The following is a 19618-nucleotide window of genomic DNA, read 5'->3' on the forward strand; positions in this document are numbered from 1 at the left end:
GCCTCTCATCATTTTATCTCATCACACATCAACTATCTACCCATGTTTTACCCAACATATTTGTAGATAAAAATACATATACAGTTTAAAACTTGTATAAAACATCAATTCAACAGTCACCTCAATTAAACAATAAATATAATTACACGTAGCACGTATTTTATATAAAATACTTCATATCTAGGTGTAAGATGAAAGTAACTACACACTCACATGTTTTGATGAAAATCGGGCAGCAATTCGTTTCCTAAAACGATCGTTTCTAATAAAACCGGGAGTTTTATTGAGAAACCGGGCTCTGCGAAGGTCGGGCTTCGAAACCGAAAAGATAAATTTTTCGGGCTTCTCGGGCACTTCGTGGCGTATTCCGGGGCTTATAATCGATACCAGGGCTTTGGGGGATGTTAATATGAAGAAAATATGAAGAAAAGGGCTAAAAGTGGCAATTTCTTAAAAATATCCGAGAAGGCTCGCAGCCTTCTATTTATAGGGGGAGGCTTCTGATCGGACGGCTGAGAAGCTTCCAGGTGGCGCAGATCCGAAGGCTTGCAACACCTGCTCGCACGTGGGCTGCGCATGCGAAGGGTTCACTGGCAGTCTCTGATTGGACCGAAGTCCGGGTCCGAGGTGGGTGGGCTCGTGGCTTCTGCGAGGCTCGGATGGATGAGTCACTACACACGCGTCGGATGCGAGGCTCGCCACCGAGGCACATGCGTCGGACTCTCGGCTGCACACGTGTCACTCCTCGGATGCTTCCACGGCTTCGGATGACTCATCATATTTCGGACACGTGGCACTCATGCAGCGAAGGTGACGTGGCCGAAGTCCACGTATGCGAAATTTCCCGGTTTTCGCGCCAAAACTTCTAAAATCCATAACTTTCGCATACGAGCTCCGTTTTTGAATGCACGCGTAGGTAAAATTACGCTCTACAACTTTCGTTTAGACTTCGTCGGCTAATTTTGACTTTAATTTTTAAATTATTATTTTTAACAGACCGGGACAGGAAATCCGTTAAAATTTCATAACTTCTTCATCCGACGTCCGTTTTCGTCTGTCTTTTTTTTCTGTTGTGCTACAAATGACGAGACCTTCGATTCTCGTTTAGGTCGTGTCGGCTAAAAATCAATCGATCTAAAATTCGAGTTTTTAGCTGTCTACTGCTAAGCTGAAACTTCAAAAAATCATAACTTCCTCATACGAAGTCAGATTTGGGCGTTCTTTTTATACCTACTCTTGGTTTAACGAACACTACGAGTTTCGTTTAGATCACTAAGGCTAAAAAGTAGTTTATCAAAAACTCACTTTTTACGACATTCGGCCCCGTGCCGGTTTTGTCGCGAAACTTCGACAGGTCATAACTTCTTCGTTATAACTCGGATTTCAGTATTCTTTATATATCCGTAATCCTTGTCACGCCCACTACAAGTTTCTTAATAGATATCGGCTTTATCTAATATTTAATTTCGACGCTCATTTTTATTCTTAATTAATTAAACCCTAATAATTAAGCATAAAACACATAATTCACATAATTCCTTTTCATTTCTTCAAAATGAGTTACAAAGGTTAACCTAGACTATAATGACAATATTAATGCCTAGCCTAGAAACACGTACATTACAATTTTCTTCCTCTATCTTCTTGGAAAAGGCTAACCGGTAAGGGAAGGGTGGTGCTATGACCAATGGCTTGATAGGCTTGTTGGAATATTCGGGTTGCTCAATGTTTGGAACAACCGGTTCCTTTTGAGGAACTACCACTTTCGAAGGTTCAACAACAATAACCTCATCTTCTTCTTCTCTTGAAACTCTTTTGAGGTTGCTTTCTCCAAGTGATTTCCCACTTTTCAAGGTGATTGCGCTCACATTTGGATTCTTCTCGGTTTGAGATGGAATTCTACCCCTTTGTTCCATCTTGTTGAGAGCGATGGCCAAGTCTCCAATTCGTGCTTGAATGTTGGAGAAGGTGTTCTTGGTCTCTTGTTGAAATTGGGTTTGACTTTGAGCAAGAGAAGTAACAAGTTCTTGAAGACTCACTTGATGGTTACCACTTGATTGGCATTGTTGTGGAGGTTGTTGGTAATTTGGAGTGGAATGATATGTTTGGGGATATGGACGTTTTTGTGATGAGTATTGAGAAAATTGGGGTCTCATCATAACATGTGGCGGGTTTTTCTTTGGTGGGTATGGGTTGGTTGGGTTATTCCTCCAATTTGGGTTGTAGTTGTTTTGAAAGCCCATGGGTCTTGGTTGACCTTGATATCCTCCCATTGCATTAACATCCTCCGGTTCACTACCGAGTGAGGGACACTTATCCGTATAATGCCCCGTCATTGCACAAATACCACACACCATTAATTGTTGACCACTTCCCACCACCATTTGACTTAGCACATTAGTCAAATCCAAGAGCTTTGATTCCAAGTGTTGGGTGTTGCTAACTTCACCAACCACTTGTGGAGAATTTCTCTTCATTTCATTTCGAGTTCCAAAGTTCCTTTGATTTTGAGAAATGGTTCCAAAAAGTGATCTTATCTCTTGAGGTGTCTTGTTGAAGATGTCACCACCACTTGAAGCATCAATCATTCTTCGATCCTTTTCATTCACACCCTCATAAAATTGTTGAAGAAGTAATTGTCCGGGTATATTGTGTTGAGGGCAACTTGTACACAAGTTGTTGAATCGCTCCCAAAAATCATGAAAAGTCTCATTCTCCCCTTGACGAATCCCCAAAATGTCACTTCTTTGACTTGATATCCGGGAGGTGGGATAAAACTTGCTATTGAAGGCTTTGAGTAACTCTTCCCATATGTGAATAGATCCCGGTGGTAAGTTGAATAACCACTCTCTAGCTTTATCTTCCAAGGTGAGCGGGAAGGCGGTTAAATTGAAATCATCCAATGTCACATGTTCGGGTAACATGCTAACACATATCATATGAAAGGACTTCAAATTCTTTTGAGGATCTTCTCTATCCAACCCATGGAACTTAGTGAGTTGATGTATGAAACTTGACTTCAATTCAATCCCTCGACGGTTTGCGGGATAAACAATACCAAGAGGCGTATGAGTAACATCCGTCTCCATCATTTGTCGAAGTGTCAACTCTTGAGGGGGATTGGGTGGAAAGGGGTGATTGGGATATTGTTTCATCTAATTCGGTGGTTGTTGGTAAGGTGGATATGGGTATTGTTGGGGATTGTAGATTGGTGGTGGATAAGGTTGGTAGCTAGGGTATTGGTTGTAAGGAGGTTGTTGTTGTGGGTACATTGGGTTTTGGTACATTGGTGGGTGTTGGTAATTGGGTTGATTTGGGTAATGTACTTGTTGTTGAACTTGAAAAGCATTGGTTTGAGGTTGTTTGTTTTGGTGGAATTGTTGGTTGTGTGGTTGTGGAGGTTTATAATTGGGTTGGTTTTGAGGAGGGGCTTAATTCCAAGGTGGCATATCAATGAGAGGTTCTTGTTGTTTTTGTCTTGATTGTTGGGGTGGGGTATTGACATCTTGATTGTTTGGGTTTGGGTTGGGATTGTGAGGTGGAGTGTGATTCATGGCTATGTAGTTTTCAAACGGAATGTCTTCAAAGGAATGACCAACAATTGGAGAACTCGGCTCGGTGTCAGTATCACTTGAAGTATGAACTTGGTCTTCTATGTTGATTAGTGGAGAAGAGGAAGAAGCTTGAACGAGTTGTTGTTGCTTTGCTTGTTTGGCTAACTTTTTCAACCTTTATGCTTCTTTTTGAATTTCCGGATTGTAGAGTAGTTCACCGGTTCTTGTAGACCTAGGCATAAACAATCAAATAACAATAACCAATTTCCCCGACAATGGCGCCAAAACTTGGTGGGATGTCAAGTCCACCAAGAAAATTACACCATTTGTTTGCAAATAAAACGTAATATAATGGTAAAAAGGGGTATCGATCCTCGGGGAAATGATTGTATTCAATTACTAATGCAATCTATTAGAACTAGTGCAAATAAACTAACTACAATTAAACTAAAAGGCGGGTGTTGTGATTGCTTGAAAACTAAAAGACTTGAATAACTAAAAAGCTTGCTATTAAGCAAGATGGTGAGATGCTCAAATATTGGAGATAATTGGTTAACCAAGGCAATTCAACATAATGAACATTTGTGTGTTTATCATTAGGATTTAACATGAAGCTTATCATTCATCCCAAATTGGTTATAGCAATCATGAAGCATGATATGCCAAGATTCCTCATAGGTAGTATGGAGGTTGGGGAAGCCCACAACATACCTTCTTAATCAAAATCAAAGATCCAATTGAAGCAATTGAACCCAAGAAGTTAATTAGCCTTAAGAATGAAGGAATCCCCAATTCCTAGAGGATGTCAATGCTTACACATCCATGAAGGAGCTATGATTCATAAGCTAGAGATGATTTCTACCATCATAAAGCTGTTGTTCTAAGTAAATTCAATGATTCAATGCAAAACCAAAGAAATAAACCAACAATTGCTCATTCAAGTACCAAGCTCATGATCATAGTATCAAACAAGCATAAGAAATATCAACTAGAATCATAAACATGAGATAATTGATAATCAAACATGAATCCTTCAAAAACCCACAAACATTCAAGGGTTTTTAGCCAAAGTTAACCAAATAGAGAGTTTAGCCACTCATGGCACTAGAATAACAATCACAAAAGTCTAATTGCATAAAGAAACTACCAATAACTTGGAAAGATGAAAAGAAATGAGTCTTGAGCTTCAAAATCGCCTTCTCCAGGTCTCCAATGGTGTAAAATCGAAGTTCTTGCACCTGCTTTGCATGGAAGAGACTATCAACGTTGCTTTCAAAGAACTTTTAAGTGCTAATCAAGAAGATGACTATGTGATTATTAGAAATCTATTGGCAATGACGATGTGTATTCAACCTTGATCCCACCATCCATTGGAAATCGATGAAATATATTTTAGTAACGAAATCTAAATATTGTACAACTGAAAGTGTGTTTAACCAATTTTGGTTTTGAGATTGGTAACCATACGATGTTTGAAGATAACTTACCACATGAGAATGTTGTTAAGGTGTCTAAAATAAGAAACCAAAGAAGAAGGTGTGTGATATAAGAAATTGAGGAAGTGCACATTTACGCTTAGGGCCTCATGCATAAACCATCAAACTTTATTCAGAATAATATCAATAACTGAGAAGGTAGAAGCATGTATGATCAAGAAACTATGTTTTAGGGTACATTGTCAAGCATTTATTGCTTTGCATATTGTTATTTAAAGCAAATATCCGTCGGTCTTATATAATTCTAAGGACAGTGAAAGAAGATATCAAGAGTAAATGTAAATGCAAAGTGAGTGTGGATTAGTGTAGGAGAGCAAAGAAATATACTTCAAATGAGTACCAAGGTGGGTTAAAGATCACTATTGTAGGATTTGCATGCATAGGAGGTAAAGAGATCAAACCCATGGAGCACATAGAATATGGATGTGAGCATGATGCCCAATCGAAGTACTTACTTCAATGACTTTTATGTTTGAAGATGTGAAATATGGTGGAACAATACATGTACGAAAGTTATTTGGTTGGATGAGTGCATCTTAAAGGGTATATACAAAGGCTTCAAATGAGTATGAAGGACTACAAGTTATGATTTTTTAAAATTTCTTAATTCTTAATGTTTGTTAACATAGATTAGACTTGACGACCATTGTTTAAGTATAAGATTTAATTGGACTACTCAGGCTATTACTTTCTAACTTTTTTGTGCTTCTGGTATCTCTGGACAACTGGATACCAAGAAAGAAGATGTTATCCAATTAGATCGACTTATATGTTTAGCGGCATGAAATGTCACCTAAATTCCAAATTTAACTTGCAAAAACGCAGCACAAAGTCAGTCTATAATTTCAATTATAATATGAAAACTTTACGCATGGATTGAAAATCACATTCCTTACTTGTACGTGTAAAAACCATAGAACAATATACACTAAATAGAAAGATAATGCAATACCTACAACATTTGAAAGTTGAAACTTGTTTTAGTTTCCCTAATTAACCTTTAATCATAACAACCTCCAGACAAAATAAATACGAAAATAGATTAACGCATAACAACAATCACAAGTCTTTTTTTTTGTGCTTCTAGGTTGTATCTGGAAGAGGGGCTTGAGAAAATTATCGCTAAATAAAACCATTAATTTTGTCCAACAACTTTTTAATCACTAAAGTTAAATACATCAAGTTCCTTACTTGTTTGCTTTTGGGTTTAAAATTGTTGATGGGTTCTGAAAATCATCTGTTATTGTCACCATTCTTGAGCTGCTTGACTTCCTGTTGCTCTGCAACTTTGACTTTTTAGGAGTTTCTTCCATTGCCTCAGAATTCACCAGCATTACTAATTCCATTGTTGAGTTGGTTGACTTTTTTTGGCAAGAGTCGAAATGGTGGAGATTTTAGCAGCAGTTGAAGGTTCTTTTTGTCCTTACTGGTTGTATTAACTATTAACCCTGTTCCCCTGTATTACCAGTTTCATTTAATATACTCATAATTGGATCAAGAACAATATAGCACCCCTGATCCCAAGTAAATTGCATCATTTACATTTTGTTTATGGTGTTGAACAATGTTTGAGAAATGCAGGCTTTGTCTGTTAAAGCATTGGAACACTTGTTGAATGACTTATTGATCATGCTGACAGAGTGAGCAAAGAAGCAAATTTTCACAAGTTGTTTATGAATTTCCTTGAGAAAGCTAATTCAAAACAGCTCATCGAAGAAATCGTTCGAGAAAGCTATGAGAATTCCAAGGTGTTCTTTTCTACCTTATTCATTGATGGATTTAAATATGGTATATAAACCTGGAGTAATTTGTTATTTGGGAATGCAACAGGTTATTTTAAGGTCTGAGCTCATACAGACCAGTTCAGAAGACTGTTTATTGCTCAAGAATCTTGGAGGCTGGCTGGGATTGATTACAATTGGAAAAAATAGAGTTCTACAGTCCCCCAAGCTTTGGATCGCAAATTCTTCCAAAATCCTCCTTATCTCTTAGAATTGGTCGAGCCTGCATTGCATTGTTTATTTAGTATTCATAAATGATTTATATTTTACTATTCATAAATGAAGCAAACTAACGCCCCACCTTGGGGAAAGTTGTATAGTCTATGAAAATGATGCAATGTGTGACAGAGTATGGGTAAAAATGATGTATATTGCTTATATTATTAGAAAGAGTTCAGTAGGTTGTTATTTCCTGCAATATGCACTAATAAATATCAGTTCAATTGATGTTTAAGCATATGCATTAGATTGAAGTGTACCTACTACAATCAATATGATAATGCTTTATAAGAAGCCAAAACTTTTGAATAAGTTTACTCTTTGGATATACAATAAAGTTTAGTTTGTAAAGACACATAAGTTGCATAACATAAAAGGAAACTTACTATTGAAATGTTATGAACACTTAACGTGATAGTGCAAAGAACTTCATCTGAATTGATATTTCCGAGCAAGACTGTGAAAATATATTTTTTCTTGTTGCTATGTTTTTCTCCGATTTTTGAGACATAGGTGGATATGTTTGTCTTTGTTTCATTTGTGTATGCTCCTTTAAATAGCAATGCTATAACGGCTAAAAACGTCAATATTGAAAATCAAATAGTCATGTTCGAACGGTAACATTTTATAACGGTCATATTTTTCAAGTTGAGGGAAAGTGGCTGGAAATTCATCTAAATTGTGTGTGTAAATGTAAAGATAGTGACAATCAAACAATCAAGTTACAACAATAACATTCTATAAAGGTCATATTTTTCAAAATTGAGGAAAATGGTATGTAAATGTAAATATAACGGAATTCAAAAAATCAAGTTACAACGGTAACATTTTATAACGGTCATATTTTTTTTAAATTAAAAAAAAATGAGCGGATATTCATAAAAATTGTGTGTTTAAATATAAAGATATTAAGTTACACCGATAATATTTATAACTATCATATTTTTCAATTTGAGGAAGAGGGTGGAAATTCATCTAAATTGTATGTGGAAATGTAAAGATATTGAAAATCAAACAATCTATTTACAACTGTGACATTTTACAACGGTAAACGAAATTCAAATTGAGGAAAAAACCGTGTCGATATTCATATAAATTGTATGTGTATATGTAGAGATATTAAAAACCATGTAGATATGTTACAATGGTAACATTTATAACGTTCATAATTTTCAAGTTGAGTAAAAGTGTGTGGATATTCATCTAAATTGTGAATGTAATGTGGGTGCTATATTGGTACAGATATGTTTAACACTAGCATTTATAATAATAGTCAATGTTTTAATAAATGAATTTATATAGAAACAATAATTTAATAAATACTTGATAGCACTCTTGCGTCAATGATGCTTAGTTGAAGTCAATGATGCTTGGTTGAATTTTATGTATATTTAAGATAACGGAATGAAGTTTGAGAAAACCGGCTTTCTTCCTATGAATATTGAACTTGAAGCAGGATTTTTGAAACGAGTGAAACGAATTAATTTAAAGCCCATATTTAAAGAGTCGTACATATATATATATATATATATATATATATATATATATATATATATATATATATATATATATATATATATATATATATATATGGCTACCTTCAATGAAACATTTGATGGTCGTTTCTTGCACCTGCTTTGCAAGGAAGAGAAGATCAACGTTACCTTCAATGAACTTTTGAGTGCATATCAAGAAGATGACAATCAGATTATTAGAAATCTATAGAAAATGTTGATGTGTATTCAATCCCACCATCCATTGGAAATCAACGAAACATATTTTAGTAACAAAATCTTAATATTGTACAATTGAAAGTGTGTTTAACCATTTGCGGTGTTGAGATTGGTTACCACATGATGTTTGAGATAACTGACCATGTGAGAATGTTGTTAAGGTGTCTAAAATAAGAAACCAAAGAGGAAGGTGTAGGAGGGTGTGCGATATAAGAAATTGAAGAAGTATGTTCAAGAAACTATGTTTTCGGGTCCATTGTCAAGCATTATTGGATTGCATATTGTTTTTTAAAGAAAATATCCGCCAGTCTTATACAATTCAAAGGACAATGAAGGAAGATATCAAGAGGAAATGTAATTGCAAAGTGAGTGTGGATTAGTGTATGAGAGCAAAGAAATATGCTTCAAATGAGTACCAAGGTGGGTTAAAGATCACTATTGTGGGATTTGGGAATATGCATACGAGGTAAAGAGATCAAACTCAGGGAGTACATAGAATATGGATGTGAACATGATGCCCCATCGAAGTAATTACTTCAGTGACTTTTATGTTTGGAGGTGCGAAATATGGTGGATCAATACATGTAGGAAAGTTATTTGTTTGGATGGGTGCATCTTAAAGGGTCTATACAAAGGCAGCAAATGAGTATGAAGGACTACAAGTTATGAGTTCTTAAAGTTTCTTAATGCTTAATGTTTGTTAAAATAGATTAGTCTCGACGACCATTGTTTAAGTATAAGATTCAATGACTACTCAGGCTATTACTTTCTAACTATTTTGTGCTTCGGGTTTCTCTGGAGGACTGGACACCAAGACGGAAGATGTTATCCAATTAGATCGACCTATATGTTTAGGGGCATGAATTGTCACCTAAAATCCAAATTTAACTTGAAAAAACGCAGCACAAAGTCAGTCTATAATTTCAACCATAATATGAAAACTTTTCGCTTGGATTAAAATCACATTCCTTACTTGTACGTGTAAAAACCATAGAACAATAGACACTAAATAGAAAGATAATGCAATACCTACAACATTTGAAAGTTGAAACTTGTTTTGGTTTCTCTAATTAACCTCTTCATCACAACCTCCAGACACAATAAATATGAAAGTAGATTAACACATAACAACAATCACGAGTCTTTTTTTGTGCTTCTAGGTTGTATGTAGAACAGGGGCTTGAGAAATGTACCACTAAATAAAACCATTAATTTTTTCCAACAACTTCTTAATAACTAAAGTTAAATACATCAAGTTCCTTCCTTGTTTGCTTTTAGCTATAAAATTGTTGATGGGTTCTGAATCAACTGATATTGTCACCAATCTTGAGCTGCTTGACTTCCTATTGCTCTGCAACTTTGACTTTTTAGGAGTTTCTTCCTTTGCCACAGAATTCACGAGCATTACTAATTCAATTGTTGAGTTGGTTAACTTTTTTTGGCAAGATTCGAGATGGTGGTGATTCTAGCAGCAATTAAAGGTTCTTTTTGTCCTTACAGGTTGTATTAACTATTAACCCTGTTTCCCTGTATAACCAGTTTCATTTAATGTACACATAATTGGATCAGGAACAATACACCGCCCATGATCCCAAGGAAAATGCATCATTTACATTACCATTCATGACAATATGATCTTATTGAACATGTTTCTCTGTATCGATTAATACGATTAATTAGATCTTATAGAGTATTGACTAATGTGATCTTATTGAACCTATTGCCCTGGTTTGATCTTATTGGCTTCAAAAAAGTTCAATGAAAAATGAATTTTGCTTTCAAATATATTATCTGATACCCCAAAGTGTAGTTAGGTCTTCGGCAATGATGGCTTCATCTCCTGAATTTCGACCTCCATCTCGAGCAGTTACCTTTCCTGTACTTGTGGTTTTATGGTTCCTTGTCGTTTCTTGTATTGGGAAGTTACCTTTTGTTTATGGTGTTAAACAATGTTTGAGAAATGCAGGCTTTGTCTCTACAAGCATTGGAATACTTGTTGAATGACTCATTGATCATGTTGACAGAGCGAGCAAAGAACCAAATTTTCACAAGTTGTTTATGAATTTCCTTGAGAAAGCTAATTCAAAACAGCTCATCGAAGAAATAGTTCGAGAAAGCTATCTGAATTCCAAGGTATTCTTTTATACCTTATTCATTGATGGATTTAAATATGATATATAAACCTGGAGTAATTTGTTATTTGGGAATGCAACAGGTTCTTTTAAGGTCTGAGCTCATACAGACCAGTTCAGAAGAGCGTTTATTGCTCAAGAATCTTGGAGGCTGGCTGGGATTGATTACAATTGGATCGCAAATTCTTCCAAAACCCTCCTTATCTCTTAGAATTGGTCGAGCCTGCATTGCACTGTTTATTTAGTAGTCATAAATGATTTATATTTTAGTATTCATAAATGAAGCAAACTAACGCCCCACCTTGGGGAAAGTTGTACAGTCTATGCAAATGGTGCAATGTGTGACATAGTATGGGTAAAAATGAAGTATATTGCTTATATTGTTAGAAAGAGTTTAGAAGGTTGTTATTTCCTGCAATATGCATTAATAAGTATAATTTCAATCGATGTTTAAGCATATGCATTAGATTGAAGTTTACCAACTACAATCATTATGATAATGCTTTATAAGAAGCCAAAATTTTTGAGTAAGTTTTCTATTTGGATATACGATAAAGCTTAGTTTCTAAAGACATATAAGTTGCATAACATAAAAGGAAACTTAGAATTGAAATATTATGAACACTTAACGTGATAGTGCAAAGAACTTCATCTGATTTGATATTTCCAAGCATGACTATGAAAATATATTTGTTCTTGTTGCTATGTTTTTTCTCCGATTTTTGAGACATGGGTGGATATGTTTGTCTTTGTTTCATTTGTGTATGCTCCTTTAAATAATAGCTGCTAAAAATGTGAGTATTGAAAATCAAATGGTCATGTTACAACGGTAACATTTTATAACGGTCATTTTTCAAGTTGAGGGAAAGTGTGTGGATATTCATCTAAATTGTGTGTGTAAATGTAAAGATAATGACAATCAAACAATCAAACTTACAACAATAACATTTTATAACGGTCATATTTTTCAAAATTGAGGAAAATGGTAGATATTCAAATAGATTTTGTGTAAATGTAAAGATATTAAAAAGTAGATTGTCAAGTTACAATGGTTACATTGTACACGGTCATATTTTTCAATTTGAAGAAAAGTGTGGATATTCATCTAAATTGTGTGTGAAAATGTAAAGATATAAAAAATCAAATAGTTAAGTACAACAGTAGTGTTTTATAATGGTCATATTTTTCAAGTTGAGGAAAAGTGTTCAGATATTTATCTAAATTGTGTGTAGAAATCTTTGAAAATCAAAGTGCTCATCGGGTCTGGTTTCAGCGCTTCGCCAGTCATGCAGTCACTCTTGGCTTTCAACAAAGCAAAATTGAATCCTCTCTATTTGTTTTGAAGAACAGTCCCGATACAGCTACCTTTGCTATACGTGGATGACGTCATTTTTATTGCGTCATCACCAAGCCTTCTGCAGTGCATCATCACCAAACTCAGCCTCGAGTTTGCCATGACGGATCATGGGCCATTGAATTATTTTATGGGTATTTTCGTCACACACTCCTCACAAGGCATGTTCCTTTATCAAAAGAAGTATGTGACCAAACTTCTTCAATGCGCCAACATGTCTACATGCAATCCCAGTCGTACCCCAGTTGATATGGCCACCAAACCCTCTACTACCACTACTAGAAACCTGACCTACAGTGACGGAATTTGCGACGGAATCAGTGACAGTTTACTGAGGGACCAGCGACGGAACCCACAAATATTTCGATCAAAATAATTATAGTATTTTAGAAAGGTATTAGTGAGGGATCAACGACGGATTATCTAAGATTTTATCGACAAAAAACCCTCCCTCGCTTAACCTTCGGGAAGTAAAACCTCCCAGCGAGGGAACAGCGACCAATTGCAAAAATTAGAGGCCTTTTTTTTCTTGATCCTCGCCAAACCCTCGCAGAAGATCTATGCCTTCTTTTTTTCATTCCCCGCTTTTCTTTCTTTTCTTGTTCCCTCGTTTTATTCTCATTCCCTCTAAATTCTTCACAAAGCGAACAATTTCCTCCCAAAGCCCTAAATGACCATCAAGTCTTTCCTCCGCCCCGGAAATCGCCTCCACCATAGTCGATCTGCATCGCTCCTCTTTGAAGCCTATGAAAGGAAAACCTAATCAGAAATCACATCCTTGTCGGCTTTCCTCTCGGTCCGTCTCCCTTCCTTGTTGACTTGCCACTTAATTCCTATCTAACGCCTTTCGATCTATTGGTTCATCATATACTGTTGATTTAGATCGTACAACTACTCAGCAGCAACAGCGGCGCCAATCACCAGCGGTGTCAATCACCTGATAGGGTAGCGGCGGCGGTTCTGTTCCGGAACACTTTGAAAACTTTTAGTAATTACAAAAATTACTAAAACGAAAACGCACAACGAAAGAAAGAAATCGAAAACGCACAACAAAAGCAAGAACGGTGGGTAGCAGCAAACAACTGAAATCGACAGCTCCAAAATGTTTGAAGGTTCCAAAAACGATACAAACATCAATCCCCGATGTTAGGTTGCTATGAATTTCAAACAACCAGTTCCATACGCGCTTCTCCAGTTTTTTTTTCTCTATTACTAATCCTAAATCGAACCTTGATCCTAATCTTAGCCAATTTCCCAAATCACTCGTAAATTTTAGAAAAACTCTAGTTTTGAGTTAAGTTTGGTCATTGTGTTGAGTTTAATTTTTGATTTATGGATTGTTGAATCCGGCATGGACTTCTGCAAATTTCCGTTGATTTACGCTGGTTCTTTGCATTCGATTGCAGGTAAATCAACTTACTATTGGCTAATACATCTTCAAAAAATTAGGGTACACAGGATGACAAATTGAAAATCATTACCAACTCTAAGCTTTTGGTAGGACTAGGAGGGGTAAAATTGTCCAATTAAAGACTTTAGCATGTAAGTAAACCTATAAATTTATTTGGAAGTAACTTGGGGATTGACTATTTTACCCTTTTGATACAAATGTGATACTTCAGATAAACAACACAGAGAACAACAGGTATGTGCTTCATGTAGCTCTTCGTGCTTCAAAGGACACAGCTATAAACAGTGATGGAAAGAATGTTGGTAATTAATTATAATCTGTTATCACCCTTTTTTTTTTTACTATTCTTACTTAATAGTCAACTCAAAATCAACTAAATAAACTCCACTCTTCTTTTCTCATTTTTATTTAGGAGAGTATTTCAAACCTTGTATGGATGGTATGGAAAACAAAAGTCACTCTGCTGTAAGTGTATATAAATCTTTACATCTTTTATCAGTTTTGCAATCTTACTTTCTCTTTTTTAAGCTTTTTTTTTTAAAACTTCTTTCGTTTTGTGAGCCATTCTCATTTTATAGATTATTCACTTTATATGGTGAGAATTTTGGATTTCTTTGTTTTGAAAGTGCTGACATATATATATATATATATATATATATATATATATATATATATTTGGTTTCCAGCTTCATGGTGCAGAAGCTTTTCTCTTTTATTGATCAGACCTCAGGAAGTTCTTCTGCCAGGTCACTTGGTTACAATATATGTTAAGGTAAAAATCAACTACATTTATTTAAGCATACATACATTATGAAAATATGGAAGAGTAGACAATCTTTTCCTGCTCATTTTCAGGAAAAGCTTCAGGAATGGCTGCTAAAATCTAAAAAACTACTTCAAGATGAAGCTGATAATAGAAAGAAAAACTTTCAGTTTGGAAGTTGTATGTTCCATTCCATGTCACTCTATAACTTACTCAAACTCTAGATGTTAAAACATTGTTGATCTAAATTCTTGTTTTTGTTTTTTTGGGTTTAATTATTTCAGTAGATGATGTGAAGAAGGCATTTGATAAGAATCCTGCAAAACAAGTCGGTTCAGCCGTTGAAAATATGTTGAAGACCGGAAGATTGGTAACCAATCAGTTGACTCTTGATCTGAAAGAGGTACTCATTTCTTTAATAAATCTTGTAGAAATTGTTTAAAAAATTTAACTTTGGGTAATCACATTTGTTTGCTAGAAAGCTGGTATGACAGTTCAAGCAGAAAGGCTTAATTTTCTCAGATTTTTATCACATTTTAGAGTTGTTCATAGAGGTTCTTCACTTGCATGACTTCGTACTACAAGTGTGCGCAAATTGTTGCCAGAGTATGTAATTTAAATCTAAATCTTTTTTATTTTCTTTATATATGTTTTTATTTCTTACTTTCTCTGTATGATCCTTTTTCTCTACTTATGTACAGGTCATGGGGTTTTGTATGCATGACACGCCAGATGGCGCTCCATGTGGACTGCTGAATCATTTGACTGCCTCATATCGTAAGTTCACACATTTTTTGATGTTTTTTTTATATCTATAATTTAAAATGTGTAAAGAAATAAATGAACTGGATTCCTATTTCTAAATTCATTATATTCTTGATGCTAATATAATAGTTGTTCTCTTTATACGTATCACCTCATATTATGAATCGGAAGGAAAAATCATAGATTTCTCAAAAATAAACATCCATCTTAAATACTAATCTTTATTTATTAATTACAAATATGATTGTTATTGGTATTGGTGGAAGCTTTCTTGGTCCATTGTTTGTGCACACTGCTCTTCAAACTAGTTAGTTTCTTCAACTCCATGTTCTTATTCTTAATTAATCTTCTTTTTGTATTGTTTCATTATAAAATAAAATAAAATAATCTTATTATCATAATTTCTTTTGATAACTTACAGATCCAGAAGCTAGTAAATCAGCTGGAGGACGCCAACTTCGCTTGTAAGTATACATATTTTGTATTAAAGTTCATAAAGCCTTACAAAATCATGAAATTTGTTATAAATTTATGATTGAGATGCTTGTAATTAGGCAATGATTTTACCATATCTTGTTTTTTTTAACCTCCAATCTGTGTATTTTCTTCAGTCTTGCAAAATGTTGATCCAGTTGATGTTGCAAGAAATATTATAGGCTTGGATCCCGAGACAACTTTAGGTTCATATTTTCCTTTGTAATTCATTTTATTTCAAACAACATTTTTTTACATAATTAATGTTATTTTCTTCTACCACAGCAGTTGTTGTAGTCTCCAAGACTTTTACTACAGCTGAGACTATGCTGAATGCAAGGACATTCATGGAATGGATCTCATCTACTTTAGGGTAACTAAACCATTTTTTTCTTCCTATTATACCCTTACTCTTTATGTTCTCTTACATAACTTTGTTGCATTTTCTTTGTTGTTTAAGGCCACAAGCTGTTTCAAAGCATATGGTTGCTGTTAGCACAAATCTCAAGGTTCTTTTTTTCTTTCTACCTATTACAACTCATAAATTATTAAGTATTATTCATCATTCTAATTTTTTTATATGTTTTTCTTTGAAATCCATTCATGAAATGGTAAGTTTAAAATCTAATCTTTAAGAGTGAATTAAAAGAAACGGAACCTTAGTCATGTACCATGCACATGCTATTGGTAGGACTAGGAGCGGTAAAATAGTCCAATAAAAGACTTTAGCTTTATTTTACATTCTTTTAAACCAAAACCTCTCAATTTGTGTCCATCTTCCATATCACATGAAAGTTTAGTTTTATTCTTAATAAGCAGCCCTCAGTCTTTCCTATTGAATGTCCTTGAAGTCATTCTAACTAATACTTTGCAAAAGACAATTATACCCTTGTTTATTCTTACATGACTAAATTCATGTTCAGGGGCTCTTGAGTCTGTTATGTACATTCTCATTCAATATATATATATATATATATATATATATATATATTACCACTTGTATCTTGTTGATAATATTTTTTTTGGGTAGAATGATAGGAAATCTGCAACTATGGAAAGAAAGATGGACAAGCTGTGCGAATCCTGAAAACGATTTTACACAAAAGATACTAAGGTAAATTGTTATGTTTACTACTTTCACTTTCAAAATTTTCAGCATTTGATTTCCAGAGTTATTGATAAGGTTGGTTGCATGCGATCAAAAAAGGGCCAATGGCACTAGAGACCATGAAAGGTTAGTTCTATAATTTTCTTCCTAATTTAAAATTATGCATCCATCTTTATAAATGCTTACTGTGCTATTAGTTTTGGTGTGGTAGATGGCCCAAAATGTTCAATACAAATGTTCAAAGATAAAACCCCAAAAGAGAAATTTCTGAAGACCAATATGCAAACACGGTATTTTCTTTTACCAACATGTTTTTTCATATATTTTTTGGTCGGAATCGGAATCCAATTCCATTCTAGTCCTGCATTTAGTTTAGCTTCCAACAAACACCATGTCACCTTCCATTGCAGGATAAAGTAAGTAGAACTTTGTTAGCCTAATTCCATGGGATTTAACGGGAATCAGAATCCAATTCCATTATTGATCCTTCTTTCGGATGCAAGATGTATGTAGAAATGCAAAATATGAGATGAAATTGAGATTATGGTACATTATACATGGAAATAAAATATCAATCAGTATTAAACTTTGATATTTGATGATTTTGATCCTTTTGGTAAACATTGATATTTGATGTTTTTAGATGTTTTGTTAAAATTTGATAGTTGGTTTTGGTATTTTAATTTTAGTGTTTGGTTTTGGATTGTATAATTATGTGATGTTTTTGGTATTTTATTATTGTTTAGTTTGGAATTGTATAATTATTTGATGTTTTTAGTATTTTTTTTGTTTTAGATTTGTAATAAAAAATTAATATTATATATTTGCAAGGGATCAGCGACGGAAACAAAAAAAATCACATCTAAATTTTGCTAGGGATCAACGACGGAAACAAAAAAAAATAACATCTAAAATTTGTTAGGGATTAGCGACGAAATATAAAAAGACAGATGTAGAGGCTTGCTAGGGATTAGCGACAGTATATAAAAAGACAGATATAGAGGTTTGCAAGGGATTAGCGACGGAATATTTATTTTGTTTTGTGGCTGATGTCCTAAAATAACGGTATTAAGGGAGCAATGTGCGATGGATATTCCGTCGCTAAATTCGTTGCAAGGAAAATCAACTCCATCGCTAAATCCCTCGCTAAGCCATTAGCCACATTTTATTTGTCAATGGAGTAAGTCTGTCACAGATCCGTCGCAAAAGACCTCTCGTGACGGAATAGCGACGGATTCATCCGTTGCTAAAACCCATGTTTCTAGTAGTGTACCAGCCCTCCAATTTCAGATCCATCCTTATACCTTAGTCTTACAGGGGCACTCCATTATCTCACATTTACTAGACTGAATATCTTTTTCTGTTCAGCAAATATGTTTCTATATGCACGACCCTAGACCACACCTTATAACTCTACGCTTCTCCTGTTACATCTCTTACAGCTTACTTGGGGGGAGGGGGTAATGTTTCACCACTTGTCGTTCAACCTCCGGATACTGCGTTTTTCTTTGGTGATAATATGGTATCCTGGTCATCCAAAAGATAACATACAGTTTCACGCTCAAGTGCATAAGCGGAATACCGGGGACTTGCCAATGCTGTTGCGGAAACAGGTTGGTTGTGTAATCTTCTTCACGAACTTCACACTCCTCTACGCTCTGCTACCCTTGTCTATTGCAACAATATCAGCGCCATTTATATGTCTGCAAACCCGGTTTGGCACTAGCGAACCAAGCACATCGAGCTTGATATTCACTTTGTTAGGGAAAAATTCGCCATTGGTCACATAGAGTGTTGCATGTTCCTTCCTAAAGGCTTGTCATTCCCTCTCTTTTCCGAGTTTCGCTCTAGTTTGAGCATTCAAGAACCCCTCCCCCCTCAAATTGTGAGGGCATATTAGCACATGTATTATTGTATTACCCTTAATATATATTCGGCCTTATTGTATTATGGCCCACTATATGTATTGTTCTGCTATATATTTACCTTATGAATTGAGAATCATTCAAGGGAAAACAATTGTCTATTAAATATATGTAGGAAAGTTATGTTTGAATCAGTGCAGCTTAAGGGGTGAATGCAAAGGCTTCAAATGAGTACGAAAGACCACAAGTTATGATTTCTTAAAGTTTCTTAATGCTTAATGTTTGTTAATGTTTAATGTTAATATGCTTAATGTTTGTTAATCTAAACTAGACTGGAGAGCCTAAACATTGTTAAGTACAAGACCCAATTGGACTACTCAATGACTAATTTGGATCAGACTACACATTGCTAATGCATATTTTTGCTTGTTTTGTAATGCTTAATGCTAATTCTTTTGCTAATATCACATTAATCTCGGACCAAAATGAGACTAGGAGGTCTTAATGTTTAATATGGACATTATTATCCTGACTCTGTTATAGCTCTAGCTTTTTATTAATCTATTGCATTGTATAACTTTTATCTTAGTTTGTCTTAGGTGTTGTTTGATATGGGGATGAGCTTTCTACCCGAAAAACCGAACCAGAACTGGTTGAAACCGATTAGTGGTATTCGGTCTGTTCCCCGGTGCATCATGTTAGGGGTTCCAAACACATTTTTAGATAGCACACTTTCTAGTAGAACCGAACTGGAACCGGTTAGTGGTATTCGGTCTGGTTCTCGGTTCCCCGTTCACTCCTTTATTGGTTTCCCGTTTCGTTCCGGTTCGGGTCGGTTCCGGACCGATTTACATCCCTAGTTTGATATGTCTCTTACGGGGTAGCCGTCAGACCAAACATTTTAATACCACAGTTAGTTTGAAGTCTCTTGTCCAAGCTCCTCAGGAATGCCTCTTCCTCTCA

At 35.0% G+C, this 19618-nt stretch overlaps 1 protein-coding gene across 8 annotated transcripts; it reads left to right on the forward strand.

The window, feature by feature from the left end:
• The first annotated feature begins 12805 nt into the window (after window positions 1-12805).
• On the forward strand, window positions 12806-17382 carry LOC145160224 (DNA-directed RNA polymerase I subunit 2-like). Of its 8 annotated transcripts, XM_079079333.1 has the most exons (19): window positions 12806-13065; window positions 13152-13562; window positions 13676-13811; window positions 13892-13982; window positions 14093-14145; window positions 14367-14452; window positions 14536-14623; window positions 14728-14846; window positions 14922-15049; window positions 15145-15220; window positions 15475-15515; window positions 15630-15672; window positions 15820-15888; window positions 15968-16055; window positions 16143-16191; window positions 16721-16796; window positions 16866-16916; window positions 17002-17080; window positions 17201-17382. In XM_079079333.1, the coding sequence occupies exons 9-16, from the start codon at window positions 15011-15013 to the stop codon at window positions 16793-16795; spliced, it is 480 nt and encodes a 159-aa protein (XP_078935459.1). In that variant the 5' UTR covers window positions 12806-13065; window positions 13152-13562; window positions 13676-13811; window positions 13892-13982; window positions 14093-14145; window positions 14367-14452; window positions 14536-14623; window positions 14728-14846; window positions 14922-15010; the 3' UTR covers window position 16796; window positions 16866-16916; window positions 17002-17080; window positions 17201-17382. The 8 variants fall into 8 exon arrangements, with proteins under 8 accessions (XP_078935459.1, XP_078935457.1, XP_078935463.1 ...); XM_079079336.1 differs by having other exon boundaries at window positions 12807-13562; window positions 16713-16796; window positions 16890-16916; XM_079079330.1 differs by having other exon boundaries at window positions 12807-13419.
• The last annotated feature ends 2236 nt before the right edge of the window (window positions 17383-19618 follow it).

This window comes from Lactuca virosa, chromosome 2 (assembly GCF_052849685.1).
Source record: "Lactuca virosa cultivar CGN04683 chromosome 2, Lactuca_virosa_CGN04683_v6, whole genome shotgun sequence".
Classification (NCBI taxonomy): Eukaryota; Viridiplantae; Streptophyta; class Magnoliopsida; order Asterales; family Asteraceae; genus Lactuca; species Lactuca virosa.